The sequence below is a fragment of the Python bivittatus genome, unplaced genomic scaffold, assembly GCF_059951505.1.
Source record: "Python bivittatus isolate LINGU-HERP-01145 unplaced genomic scaffold, Pbiv_v1 ctg000610_np1212, whole genome shotgun sequence".
In the NCBI taxonomy this organism is placed as follows: Eukaryota; Metazoa; Chordata; class Lepidosauria; order Squamata; family Pythonidae; genus Python; species Python bivittatus.
In genome coordinates this window covers 52689404-52704982 of record NW_028277088.1, presented here as the reverse complement: position 1 = coordinate 52704982, position 15579 = coordinate 52689404, and the positions used below count along the sequence as shown (strand labels likewise).

The window sequence follows — 15579 nt, the reverse complement described above, 5'->3', positions numbered from 1 at the left end:
GAATAATATATAGAATGTAGCAAGGTACTGCTCAACTGTCATATCTACTAATAAATGCAATGAGCTCTAGTGGGATTCTGAAGCATAAAAAACCTATAGTTTTCTTAATCATTCTCTGTTGACACATCCATTCCTTTACAATGCTCTGAGATAAAGGCCTACTCATCATTCCGATGATCTTCACAGTAATATAAAACAAGTTATGTTCATTTGATATTCAACTATTTTTCTCAAATACTGATTCTAAAAACCGTATTTACACTGATGAGAGCCAGTTCGGTGTAATGGTTAAGGCATAAAGCTAGAAATTGTGATGGAATGGCATGGGACTGGAAGGGGGGGTAAAGAACGTGATCTCGTCTCCAGAGCAATGCACTGGAGATAAGAGGCGAAAGCTGATGCACCCCTAACATTCCAGCAGATAGTGAATTCCTGTTCCTGGGAACTAGCCGGCAGTCTGAGAAGATTGATGTCAGGCCTAGCCCAAGGAACTCCTGGAGACCGTGCAGGTTCAATCAGCAAGGTTTATTAGCTAGTGCTTGTTTACAGAATCTTCTCAGACTGCCGGCTAGTTCCCAGGAACAGGAATTCACTATCTCCTGGAATGTTAGGGGTGCGTCAGCTTTTGCCTCTTACCTCCAGTGCGTTGCTCTGGGGATGAGATCACGTTCTTTACCCCCCTTCCAGTCTCATGCCATTCCATCACAGAAATCGAGAGACCGTGAGTTCTAGTTCCACCTTGGGCACAAAGCTCTCTCAGCCCTAGGAAGCAGGCAATGGCAAACCACTTCTGAAATCTTGCCAAGAAAACTGCAGGAAAATTGTCCAGCAGTCACCAGGAGTCAACACTGACTCAAAGGAACCAAACACACACACACACACACACACACACACACAAAATGCTTTCACTTTACAGATGACCCATTATTTTCATTAGGGTTAGAGGATCTGGACACAATCAATTTTGTATCTTTAGTTAATTACTGAATATCTTAGAATTAATGGAATATAGTTCAAATTAATTTGTGCAAATTCAAAAATATTATATTGTAGTCTACCTAGAGTTCTAGATCCCAGCCAAAACAAAAATCTATATTAAATCAGGTTTAATTTAGCATCATATAATAAAAGACAATAGAAACCAAAAAAATCATAATGATTTCTTAAGCCTTTGTACTCAAAAGGAAAAAAAAAAGTTGGAGGAAATTTTAAGGAAGAAATAAACAGCTTCTTGGCCTTCCTTAGTAGTTAGTATCCCACCACCATCCCAATTCTTAAGAAAATTAGGTATTAAGAAGAGAGTATGTAGTGTTATATTTTACTCTTTATTCTACAGGTAAATTGTACAGAAGAAAGCATATGGTTATACAAGAAACCCTTGTGATTGCAAGGGTTTCTAAATGGAGAACAGACTTTAAATATGTTCCGCTAGACGCAGGTCGACTTTCATTGTTCACACCTTCTTCGTTAACATTTCAGGAGAAGAGAGAGATCAGGGCATTAGGTGGCCTCGGACTCTGGAATCTCCCAAAAAACACTGAAGCATTTTAGTGTGGCCATAATGTGTGTTATAGATTTCACCCACACCAACACACACACAATTATAGCTATTGAGGCTAGGTCTGAGCCAAAATAGGATACTTTTTGCTAATATTCTTGCTTTTAGTGAAAAATAAAAATTGGGAGAAGCAAATCTTTCAACAATTGTGATGAAAAGGATGTAGAAAAACACTGAATGGAGCAGAGACTAAAATGGGACATTTTATTTTTGAAGGGGTCATTATATTATTAAATTATTCATTCCAAAATTATGGGAAGACTTCTGTGACTGCCTCTTTCCTTTGGAACAGCATTCTCCCTGAGGTCTGCATGGTCCTGACTTTATTGCCCTTTAGGAAAGACTTGAAGACCTGGCCTTTTCAGCAGGCCCTGATGCAGATAATCTGTGGCCCCATTTTTTACTGTGATGTACCTGTCATATGTTGCATAATTGTTGTGAAGTTACTCCAACATGGTTTGTTAACATTTATATTACTATTTGTTGTATTCAGGGCTTTATTCCCCTTTAGTCACAGTTTTTAACTGACAACTATGCTATTCTGTACACTTCCTAAAGTTGGTATGGTGATTCAGGTGGTTTATAAGTCAACTAACTACTGTAACTCCAAATCCTGCCATTTGTTATCTTCAGTGACTACTATTGTGATGTAAATCCCTCTGCAACTGCTATGAGTAGCCACACAAAGATGTTTTCATAGTCAGTTTCAAAGTCTAGGTGTGGAATTTCATGTGATGCCAATCTTCAGATGAGATTTCAGCCAAAGACCAATAAAACCATTTGTTGGGCTGGTAATTTCCAGTGGAAAAGTAGTAACTGAATGGTGAACCCTTTCTCTTCCCATTGCTTTTCCTTTTGCAATCTCTCCCCATTACTTTTTTTTCCTCCTGAAGAGCTTCATTTCTGACTTCAGAGCTTGCTAAGGAGAAAATGTTTACCATGATGCCCTTTATGTGAGCTGCCTTTGAAGGCAGCTCAGGAAATTCAATTCAAAAGGGATGTAACTAGATACAGATTTGAGAAAGCATACTGTGCCAGGGAAGTGACTCCCAAGTTGTTTTCAATCATAACGTTGGAAGTGGCCTTTAAATTCAGAAACACTTGGTCCCAGGTGCCTTATGGACTGCATGTTTCCATATGTGTCTCTTGATAGTCCTCATAAGTTTCCCTCTAAATGTTGTGGACTACAACTCCAATAATCTTTTATTATAAATCATATTGACTGGGGCATATGGGAGCTGAAGTTAGAAATATCAGGTGATCACCAGGTTGCTTAGCTTTGCATGTTAGTATACCACTGGAGTCTTTTTGGCTGTAGCATTGGAATGCCATCATTTGGTGGATGAAGTGGTCTATCTCAACTGTATTTAGAAAACAAGTATTTTTTTTTAAGTTTCGTCTTAGCCCTTAATTATATTTTTCATTCAACTGAGTCTATTCACTGAATGTGCTTTTGGCATTTGATTTATTTTTAGCCTGTGTTATATGGATGTAGTCACCAGACTCTGGAGGGCTTATAGAAATGTTTCACCATAACATTGAGTTGCAAGCTATATATTCCCTCTTTTGCAGTGTTTAGCTAGTAGGCAGGAGCAATGTGATAAGAACGTACCCAAAAGAAGACAAACGTCACATAGGCTCTACTCCCCCAAAAAAGGGAATGAAGAAAAGTGAAAGCCTATGAACTGAAAATGTAGGAATTCTTACAGAAAGAACCACAAATGCATCAATGCATAGAGATCATGCTATTAGAATGTGGGGCAGCATGCAACTGTCAGAAGGATTTAATGGAAGCAAAAATGAAGGAAATTCTTTTCTCCCCAATGCATCATCTGCATTTGATTGAACATACGCCACAATAGCAAATACTCAAATTAGTTGGCTGTTTTCAGAGAAGAAAAAGAAGGAGAAAAGTCCGTGTACCGTAACAATCAAACATTTTTTGATTATAACATTAAGCTATATGTGGGTATCTTGACAGGTGACATTCAGTAAGAAAGAAAGTCTTTTTTCCCCAATAGTTGTATTCTATTTAGCAAAGAGATGCTTTTCTTTATGCTCAATAAATTGCAAAGCTTTTATTTTTGGTGCTGGCAGGAGATGATTTATGACGGCTTAGCAATGCATTTCCTTGCTTTAAAAGCTTGGGTTTCAGATTTCCTAAATTATGTTAAGGAGTTCAACTATTTCATTGGCTTTTTAAACAGAAAGGTTATTGTCCTGTCTTATTAATAGCACAGGTGTTATTAATACACAGACAAAGATTTATGTTTAAAATGAAGTGTCTTCTCTGGCTTGGAGCTGAAGAGTGATGTTATTAAAGCTTTGGTTTCTGATTAATTTGCTGGGGGAGAACAATTCAGGGCAAGGCAATATGATATTTAAACAGTTTTCAAACCAGTACAGTGGGAAATCTTAAAGATTTAGTTTCTACTCCTGTAGTGCAAAGTCTTTGAAAGGGATGCTTCACAAAGTGTACTGGAAGGAGCAAAGTACTCCTTGAAGTATTAAGCAGTATAAACCTCTAGTAGGAAGGCTTCCCCAGATGTCTGCAGGGCTGTGTATTAGCCCTATACAATGCTTCAGATCGGAATCAAAAGATGTACTTTAGGTTGTGTGGGGACTCAAACTTACTACCTTTTTGAAATCAAATCTGAGGCATTGCCTGCTTGGTGTACATGCACAGTAGGACTGTGTATATTTCTAAAATAATCTGGAAGTGCTTCAGACTTCACCTAACATCAGCACCTCTGCAATTCACTGAAGAAGATCGTCCCCCTCCCCACTCCAGCCCCAGGCTTTTGCATTAGCCAGAAAAAGGTGCATTGCTTTAATGAATCCAGTCATTAAAAGTAATGCAACTCTTAGAGTTAATGAACTTTGCTGGTAACCTTGGGGGAAGTGCCACGGGGGAATACATGTATATATGTAGACAATAGGGGAAAGCTTTCAAAGTAACTGTCAAAATTAATAAAAGACACAAGTTAATAAAAGACACAGCTCCTTTAATGCTTTGAAAAGGGATGCTTCATGGCGTGCCAATGTGCTTTACAAAGTGTCTCATTCAAATATTCTTTAGAGTCTTCATTTCTACATTACACATCTATAGCTCAGTTTGGTTACCAGTGCCTTTCAGTAAGAATGGATGAATGAATGGATGGATGAATGAGATCTTATGCTTGAAGAAAAAGGCAGTGGCAAAGAATAAGGATGAGCCTTTGTTAATGGAATGGAATTGACTGTTGGAGGATGATAGATATAAGAAAAGCTTACTTATCTTAAAAGAAAACCAGCCAGGTAGCTAAAGAAACAATTTTCTTGCTTCTATTGGATAGGAGAGGAACAGATACTGAAATTACTGTCTAAGCTACTGTCTTTCTTATCCACTCCCAAGATGTTCTGATTGGACAAAATATGAATTTGACCACAAGGGTTACTCAGATTTGAGCAGAGACATGATAGTTATTGAACCTAACACTTCCTTCCCTACATTTCCTTCTACCAGAGCAGCTCATATGAGGGTCCTGTTCTACTCAGAAGTTCCACTGATTTTATATGGAGTTATTGCCATGCATGTATGAATTATCAGGATCTGGGCTAGAGTAGTTGGAGCCCCTTGCTGGCTTTATGATATGTTTTGTTATTGCCATCTTGTTTATTGTTTTCTATTTTTTGATTGTATATTTGTTTTTATGCTGTGAGCTGCCCAATTTGGAGTTGGGCAACATCTAAATCGAATGAATAACAACACTTTTTTTTTAGTCAAATACACAAAGGTGAGTTTCAAGAACATTATAATATTGACTGAGAATGTACTGCTGGGAGTCCTATTTAGAGGGCTATTTCAAATGCAGCGACCCATTGTCTGCAGTGATTTTGCCTGTTCTGTTAGGTCATTTAGAGAGGTCCTGCTTAAGGTAAGGTGAGGGGGATATAGACGTAATGGTCTGTGGGTATGACCTTGGGAGACAGGAAAAAAAGCTGCAGACTAGACAATAGTCAGGCAAGTGGCAGCTGAGTCCGCAGAAGGAATGGGTGCATAGCAAACGTCTCAGAATGGACCCTCCCTAATTTCTTGGACTGTAAAGCGATAAATAATCAATTAAAATAATTTGTGTTCACATGCATTTCAAAGATCAGACAGGGATCTCTGCATACTAACCATTAGGAGTGTTGTGCAGACCCTGGAAAAATATGCATGAAATTATTGTAAAATGATTGCACATTCATTTTTGAATAATTACACCACTGTTTTGTTTAATAAACAAGCTGCAAATATTTCTTCTGTAAGTTTTTGCAAGACTTTTTTTTTTTATTAACTGACTGAAAATGCCCATATGCCACAGAGACAAGTCACAATCAAATTAAAAGGCATGGGCATGATGAGCCGCTCAATTGTTAAAAAAGACAAGGCAGATCTCGAAAATCATTCCACCCTCGAGGAAATGAAACTGTTTTGTTAATTCAGCAGCAAAGAAAAATGCAGCAAGTAACAAATCACAGAATGTTTTGTTTATTTCAGAGATAAAAATAGAATCAGGAAAACACTGCCACATGGTCTTAGTTTTAACAAATAGTTAGTAATTTGGAAATATTATGCTGGCTAAAGTGTGTACATAGCAACAGGAATCAATCCATTGCATGCTGAACCCAGTTTCTTGTATATACACTGCTGATGCCAAGCTTGGCATATGTCAGAGTGTATATATCGTGTACATTGTGATGGTAGATTTATGCACTGGGATAACTAAGAATCAAGTCAAGCTTAACAACTCCGTAAATATAGACAAAAACCATATGTATGTAAGTGGCAGGTGCATTACCTGTGTTTGACTTTAAAAGAATATAAGCAATTACAGGGTTGAAGCTGCCCAGAGCTCCTTGTTGAATAAATTACACATCTAGGGCTGGTTTGTTTTTTAAAGGAAGCATTTTACATAATGAAAAGGTGATCAATCTTTTAGATATGAGGTCTCAAACAGATCCAATTTTAAATGTGTTTATATGCCATACTGAAAGATGTATTCCTGATCACAAGTATATTCTTACTCTGATTCACACTATCTTCCACTTACACTCAGGTATTTTCAGTCTTAACTTAGAGGGAGTAGTATTGGAAATAAGAACTGTATTGTGCATATACTTCCCTGGAACATAATGTGTCGCTAGTGTAGACTTTATTGTTCATAGAAAGACAATCACAGTACTATTGTAACATTTGAGCAGGTTATCTTATTTAGTTCAAAACAAACAAACTGAAACAGAAAGATGTCTCCCAAGGCAATTGAATGCAGTTACACTGAAAACATGTTGCTTGTACAAAGTGAGGCACTCATTTATTGCCAATACCTATACTCATAGCAGCCCCCTCAAAACTTGCTCTCAAGAATTGATTCACTTGTCACAACAATGCAGGATGTAGCATGGAGGACTTGAAGAGGAGGTGGAAGAGGAGGAATTGGCTAAAATCAGATGTCTCGTTATTACAGAAGCAGAAACACTTTCTATTAGTGAAAAGTTCTCAGTGGATACAGCCCAGAAGGTGAAAACAAACCATCACTCCAGAATGGAAGTAATTTGAGCAATCACTCTGCCCAAAAACAAATGCCATAGGAATAAAGCAAATATGTGACAGAATCTTTTTAACGCAATTTAGAAGGCATGTTTGTCTTCAGCAGAGTCAGACTACAAATTATTTCTCCCTTAACAAAAGTATTTCTTTAGTTAAAAGATTCTTACAGTCAGGCCCATCCCATGTCTGCTGGAAGCTACAAATATGGTTCTGGCTGAGCAAAATTGCTCAGTTGAAAAGTTGGTGGAATCTGCATGAAAATTCCAGTGGAGAAGATAGAAAACGGAAGAGGCTTGTTGTGACCCTGAAATTCCCCAACCCTGTTTCAACAGACCCAAACTGCCTGAACTGAGCATTTGTACCAGGTCTTTAAACAGTGTGTACCAATTCTGGACTATGGCACATTCCATTATGAATGATCGTGATTTATAATGGAATGACATGGATGGTTTTTATAATCAGAAAAACACACTGACCTTAACACTACACAGGTGGAGCAGCATAATGACTCGCCAATTGTAAGTGCATCAATTCCTGGGGAAAAGTTCAATGAGGTTAACTTAGTATGTATCCCAAAATGACACAGAAATATAAAGACATAGACATAAATATATATATTGTGTTTTGGCCCCAAATATACTCTGCTATGCCAATGTATACTCATTTATATTTAGGTTCTGTGAAAATTATTCCATTTATTTTTAACAGTTTCCTCTTAAGCTACTGCTGCATAGTTCAATGACAAACCAATAAAATTTGCATTGTTAAGAATACAATAACTTGAAAGCATATTTAAAAATAAAAGGCAAAATATAATTCATTTAGGCTAAGAAAGGTTGGTAAACAAATGAGGGTTATCATGTGAAGTATTATTAGTTAGAGATTTAAAAAAGAAATTGCACATACAGAACTTGAGAGCATCATAATACAATCTACTTTATTTCCATATTCTTTAATCTTTGCATTTAGTTAAAATTAATATTGCTGAGACAATTATTTGCTGCTTCCTTATCGGTTTTATGAGTGAGTCACGGGCGAGATGAAAATACTCTTCAGAAATAAAAAATAAAATTAAATATTTGGGAGTTGAGATATTCAAAACAGATGAGGAGGGAGATCTTACCTTTTACCTATAGAATGAATAAGATTTTTATCTCCTCTTCCTTGTTTTAATAGCCTTGCTACCACTTTAGGTGGTAGTTCATCTCTTCAAAGAAACCCTGCTGTTTCCTGAGCCCCAATTCCCATGGGAACAATATGATATAATGATGTGGATCATTCCAAGATTTTAATGTAATTGTTACAGCGGTGCCTGCATTTTATTCACTCTTGTATCTTGCTTACAGCAGACCAGGAACAACACTTTCCAGCTTGTGGACTTTCTTCCAAACATCAGTATATAAAATCCAACATTCCTTTTTGATTTCTGGTTTTCCTCTGAGCATTAAACCAGGAAAATACTGATGATGATGATTAATATCAAAATAAAAACAAACAAAAACACAAGTATGGCTGAAGGGTCTTCGACACTCAGCAGACTGTGTTTCAAGTGACTATTTGATAAATTTTGAAATTAAAATGGACAAAGGAAAAATGGGATAAGCAACTTCCAGTGCAGTGCAAATTTAACCATTCATAATGGATTCTGAAGGAATCTTTTAAATATATTTGGTGCAAAATAAAATAAAAATGATCTTAACATCTTCTAAACACGTATTGTTTAGAACAATATGTATTGTTCTATGTATTATAATACAATATATATTATCTAAACATGCATGGTTTTTCAGATACGGCATTGCATTGCTGGCATGCTCGCTCTCTCTCCACACACGGACACACACCCCAATGGTTTAAACTCCAGTGAGTGAGAAATTATAAATGAATCTTCCCACGGCTCATTTCTCCCCCTTCATTCCAGTTTGCTTGTCTCAGCCTTTATCCTAACATTTACTCTGAGCTCTTCGCCTGCTGTTTACAACTTGCATGCTCTCAATGTTTGTGCTTGCCATGAGTCTACTGTCCATCCTTCACAGAATCTTTCCATGATTACTTGAATAAAGCCAGAACAGACATAAAGTTTTAGATGTATGAATGACTTACTGTATTATGGAGAGGCGGAAAAAGAAGTATATATAAGTAGTAGTAGATAGGTGAAGAAACTAAAAATATGGAAAAATGAAATGATATGCAAAAATAAAAGGAAGCTGCACAAGGAAGACAGTGACCCTTACATTACCTCACAAGTGCATCAGTGTACTTATGTTTTGTACAATTTCTCTTAATAAAGAAATCTTTAATGGAACTAGTTAGACTCCAGAAGATTTACTGAACTTTGGGAATGAGTATGCAGACTCTGACATGTTTATTTAAGTAAATGGTTGCCATGCAGTTTGAGGAGGAAAAATAACAAAACCTTGGAACTGCTATAGTGGCATCAATATTTCCTACTCTTATTTCCAGAATGGGGGGGAACCACATGATTTTAAAGGCTGTACAAATGTGAGGTAATTCATAACGATTATAATGAATTTCTTCATAAGAAGCATATTGATACAAGATGTCCATTGAAGCTGATAACTGTGAAAAAACCTACAACTACATTTGGGGCCAAAAGAGATATTAAAATAATACTTTATCCAGGAGTCTGACTTACTAAATTTTTCCTCCATGAAACAAATCCACAACTGAGAGTCGCAGTTAAATAACAGATGTTGTTTTTTATTCCTCATGACAAGCAGCCCAAATCCACCACATCTTTTGAAATTTTTGAACTTGGAGAAGATTTTAATACTGATGTTATTCATATCTTGAAGTGGCACTGAATTTGCAATCACCTTCCATTTAACTTTAATAAAACCATAACATGTTTTTTGCTAGATCCTGCAGGGTTTTTTTTAAAAAAGACACCCCTTAAGCTCTTTATTTCTTTTATATTTCAGAAGGAATAGCCATTATGGCAATGAGGTAGCAGCTGAGATTCCTTACTAAGTATGAACATAATTTCTGAACAATTGTTTGAGTGGTCCTAAATTATAATCCCAGAGTTTCTGCTCAAAAGCCTCCAAATTCTATTGCTGGTATGTATCTTTCATGATAGCTGTTTTTAAAACAGAGAAAGCAATATGATTTATTCTGCATCCTTCCCCACACTGTACTAATGTCTGACATGATAGATCTACTAGAAATGCGTAAGGAGCCTTGTTTACCTAAGCCCTAAAAACATTATGTAAATTTTCTGATATCTTCCTTTAGTTCTGAATTTGAACATCAAACTTTACAAGATACTAACTGCTGTACCAGAAATACCACAACCCTTTTCCCTTGCACTACGGCGTTATCTTTACCTCCTGTTATCAGATAGGTCGATCCTTACATTTCCAGAGTCTTTTCAACATTTACTGTTGGCAATACTCAGGCACATTGTAGCTTTCTTTGCTATCTTGCTGTGTTTGCTACCATGGTTAGTGAGGCAGGCAAATGGGAATCTCTGATTGTTGAAACACAAATGAAGAATATAATTAAAATATGACTCTGGGGAAAACATATGGCAATATTTTCAATCCCACTGACACAGTTTGCAGAACTAAAGCTATGTTATTCTGAATTGTTTCTATTCTTTTTATTTCTTGTAATTTAAAAAAAATCTTAATTTCAGCATTTAAGACCAAGGAGTAGACTTAACAGATTTTATATTCTTATCTTGACTGCTAATAGAGAGCAGCAGAACCAAATAATTTATTAAACAGATGTACGGCAAATGAATTTATTCAACAGAAACAAGCTTCTCCTCATTTTTTGTTCTGTTTGTACTTTTTTAGCGAAGAACCATTGCTGACTCCATTCAAGCAAACTGAAGAACTCATTTCCTCAGGAACCAGAATTGTTTATCAACACTATTCAGAAGAAATTTCCTTTGCCTACAAATTGTGACTAGAGATTCTGATCCGGGTATTTAGTAATTAACGTCACTTCCGTTACTTTCAACATGACTGGTCTGAAAGTAGATATGGCCTCACCCACTACTATTTCTGATCTCCAAGTTTTCAACCTGGAGGCCTGCAGGATAGCTGCATTTATGAACTGGGACTGATACATAAAGTTATTAAGACTACATAGCCTTTGTTATTCCAGGTGCAATTAAAAATGACTTGCCATTCTATTCCAATTCAAAATTACTCAAAAAAGTCAGTTCATTTTTATTGAGAAGAGATGCACTTCCCACCCTGGATCCCTAAACATGCCCTGTGTCTGCGAGAGGTATTTCTAACTAACAGGTGATACCTATCTCCATCATGTCTTACCTGTAAACTCTGATATCTGATCAGGAACTATTTTAAAACAGAGTGCTACTGGAACTTGACCTGGTTTATCAGGACAGCGAGACATATTTATTAATCAGTAAGTATTAAAACAGAAAACAAAGAAAACCTTTGAATCCTTAGCATTTATAAACATTGGTAGTAATTTTATTGGATGCAAATTCAGTCATAAGAAGAGTAGTCCCCATAGTTAATTACAATAAATCAAATCCATTTGATAGTAATGAATCTATAATATGACTAACAAAACTTTGATCCCACCCACAGTCTGAAATGCTTCTATTTCCATTTTCTCAATGTTGTCCTTTCCATATAAATTGGCTTAATACAGGTAATACCCACCTAACATGTAATAATTATAATTATGTACTAGATTATTTTAATTCAATTGTACCAATCTGCAGTGTTATCTGTCAGAAATCCAGTGCTGGAGAAACCAGGAGAAAAGTGACCATGACATGTAGGAAATTTATATTTTAGTAAATAAATAATTTATTTCATCAATAAGTTCTACTCTATTTATTAAATTTTACAGATTATACAGGTAGTCCTCACTTACTGACTGCTCATTCAGCAATCATTCAAAGTTACAATGGCACTGAAAAAGGAGATTTATGACCAGTCCTTGAAGTTGCAGCTGTCGCAGCATCCCCATGGTCATGTGATCACAATTCCGGCACTTGGCAACCGGTGCACATTTATGGCCATTGCTGCATCCTGCAGTCACTTGATAGGCATTAGCAACCTTCACAGCCAGTTTCCAACAAGCAAAGTCAATGGGAAGGCATGAGATTGCAAATTGCGGTCATGTGACATCATGCTTAATGACCACAGGTGTTTTACTTAATGACTGCAGCTGGAACTGATGCCATAAATCAGTGCAGCTATGTGAAGTTTCACTTTATGACTGCACCATTTAGTGACAGAGTTACTGGTCCCAATTATGGTGGGTAAGTGAGAACTACCTGTACTGCCTGTGTTTAATTTTTCTTCATGGCTAGATGTGAACTGTGGTAAAGTATTATTTATCTAAAGTATTTCAAGTTGAATGTCAGTATGTTACACCAAAACTAGCTAGGGACAATTTAGGCTTTAAATTTAAAAGCTTGGGGAGTAAGTACTACTAACATTAAGATGTATTATTTACCCATGCACTGGATTGCACATTTCCATTTCCAGATACTTTCTGATATTTATCCTCAAAATAAAATAGTTAATATGAATTAATATGAACATGGCCATCATTCTTCAGTAAAAAAAAAAGCTATATTAAAATGGTGCTTCTTTAATTTGAGGTATGTGTCTTGTTACTGCTAATATTGATGAAGTTCTTAGAAAGATTGTGTGTAATGGAGTAGCACAAAAGAAAATATTTATTGTATCCACAGTGGAACTAGATGCATAGCACCATTGTTGCTAGGTAATATTCTTCTATGCAGCAAAGCACATGTAATTAGTGCAATGTCAAAATGTGAAAAATGAATTTAAAAACAGTGAGTTTGTGTTTTTATTGGATAGAAAGCATCTCCTTTTCAAAATATGCCTAATTATATAGCTTCTTTTTCCATCAGACCATCACATGAAAATGAAACATTTTTGGAAAATGCTTCATTAATTAAGGCAGGAACTGTGGTTGCTTATCAATTAGAAAACTGTCAAGGGTACCACTTTCTTCAAATTTCTGAAGCATGCAGAGGCAACTGCACTTCTATTTATTTTAGAGGGTTATGTATTTTTATATTGTTATTCTACCAAATTGCCTTAAGATGGCCCCAAAGTTATTCTTAACATGAAATATTATGTAACCTTTAAAAACATAGAATTACTGGTTGTTAAGTGATGATCTCATGTGACTGCAACTTCCGACTGGCTTCCCCATTGACTTTGCTTGTGGGAAGCTGGCAGGGAAGGTCGCAAATCACGATCACGTGACCGGGGAGACACTATGACAGCTGGAACTCTGAGGACCAATTGTAACCACCACTCATTCAGCATCATCATATGTTTGAACAGTCGCTGAACAAGTGGTCATTAAACAAGAACCACCTGTATTTCTACCAGCAGGTCAACAATTAAGATGCATTTTGTATGCTGCTCCTCAGTCAGCACTGTCTGCAGTCTATCCCAGTAGAGCAGTCAGAGAACCAGAACATTTAGCAAAACCAGTTTGCATATGTTGCACAACAACATGTATTCCAGTTCTTATCCTCAGACTGAAACAATGAGTTGTTGGTATGTAAAAGATATAATGGAGAAGGTTGCAAGAGAAAAGAAAACCATGTTATATCCAGAGTAACATCATGCTGTTTCGGGGTTTCTATCAAGATTTCCCTGACCTCTCAGAACTGTATATCACTCTCTTTTCTACCATCACATCCTAGCTACTATAAAAGATACATTTCCTAGGTGGAAATAGCTGGGAAAGAGATTTCAGACTGATTGGAAGGCAACGGAATTAGGTGGAAGAGATTGGCCCTGAAAATAAGAAACAGACTGAAAACCCATTTCAGCCTGGCTTTTTCCACTCAGAAAATCACAAGAGACACATAAAGGGTTGGGAGAAGCTAAGTGGATCTTACAATGGATTATCAGTCCTAGCTGAACCTGGAATGTCATGTGATTGTCTTATTTTTATTATATCAGGGATATATTTTATTTATGAAAAGTAATTTTTAAAAGTTATAAATGATAGGATTGTGTAAAGCCTTGAAAGAGCACTTCAATCTTCAGTCAAAGTACTTTCTTGAGGCTGGTCCCCAAACATCCAAGTGCCCAATATTGTATTGGCCAAGCTGTATCAAAGCAGCTGCGTCAAAGTTTTTTTTATAGTCTTTTGAAAATATACATATATACTGTACATGTACATAAAAAAAAGTTCACTAGCCATTCTGGTGAAGTAGCCAACTGAAGCTTCCATTAGAGGTAGCATACTTGCTTTTTAAATTGAGACACCTTCTTGAATGAAATTGTTCCTTCAAGGCAATTCAAGGCAGTTTTACTGCCAAGCAGTATCACTTCACACAGGCCCAATAAATAGTCATAATAATGCTAAGACATAATGGGAAATTTCAAATATCATGCCAAACCATAAAAACATACATGATGGTTTAGTAATGTAAAACAGACAATGTTTGTATCAATGCTAACAAAGTTTTGTTAGGTCAAGGGAGAACAAACCAAACAGTTTCATTTTAATCAGCATTCCTTCTTGACCAGAATATGAAACTATGTTTTAAAGCTGGTTAGCAATGCCTGAATAGAATTCAACTTAATGTAGATGCTGATGTCTGTTGAACCAGAAGGGAAATGGAAGAGCTAAGATCTTATCACATCCATCCTACTCAGCTTAGAAGTTCTTCTGAGCCAGCTGCCTGCCCCCTATATGATATTGTAATATAATCCACTATATGACATTATAATATACTCTACTATAATCCTCTATTACTAGGACAGTGATAGAATGGACCATATCATGATGGACAAGTTGAACTCCATTACAAATAGTCACAGACAGCTCTGCAGTGATGGCTCTTTTTCTACTTACAGAAATTCTATAAAGGCTACCACCATTAGTTTTTATGTTACAGTGACTGGCTATTTGTGAAATACCAAAAGAAAATCCTACCAATATTTTGAGCAGAAGAGTTACAATGTAGAACTCTAACATGCTACTATATATTTGTATAAGTCTAAAAGTTTCCAAAGAGGTTGGTGAGATTCCTATATGTGCCCCACCACACCTGCCCCAGTTACTGATATTTTCCACCTCTTTATCCAACAGGACTATCAGGGCTGAAACTGGTGAGATAGCCAGCTGAGTTCAGGCCAGCCAGAACCATTGCATAAACACTGAGCAGATGCCTTCCAATCTCAGAACTTCCCAATGCCTATTGACTTGAAAAGGCATAGAATTTAAACTCTAGGGTGTGTGTGTGTGTGTGTGTTCCACATGAAGTCAGTTTCTGTTATTAGCTAGCTACTGAATGTGAGGTGGAGTTCCTGGAAAGACAAGATTTATTGCCATGTCTGGTATAAAGTTTGACAATAACCAACAGTTAGAAGGACTGAAGGGAGCTACTGTCCAGCAATAGGAGGGCCAGAATCACCCCCATTAGTTTAATAAATAC

At 36.6% G+C, this 15579-nt stretch overlaps 1 protein-coding gene across 1 annotated transcript in view; it reads right to left on the bottom strand.

Annotated features, from left to right (window-relative positions):
• Nucleotides 1–7673, bottom strand: part of HECW1 (HECT, C2 and WW domain containing E3 ubiquitin protein ligase 1) — a 153061-nt gene extending 145388 nt beyond the window's left edge. The window contains exon 1 of the mRNA XM_088150014.1: nt 7607–7673. Coding sequence (XP_088006140.1) covers nt 7607–7633 — 27 coding nt within the window. The 5' untranslated portion in view covers nt 7634–7673. The remainder of the gene's footprint in view (nt 1–7606) is intronic.
• Nucleotides 7674–15579: the final 7906 nt, after the last annotated feature.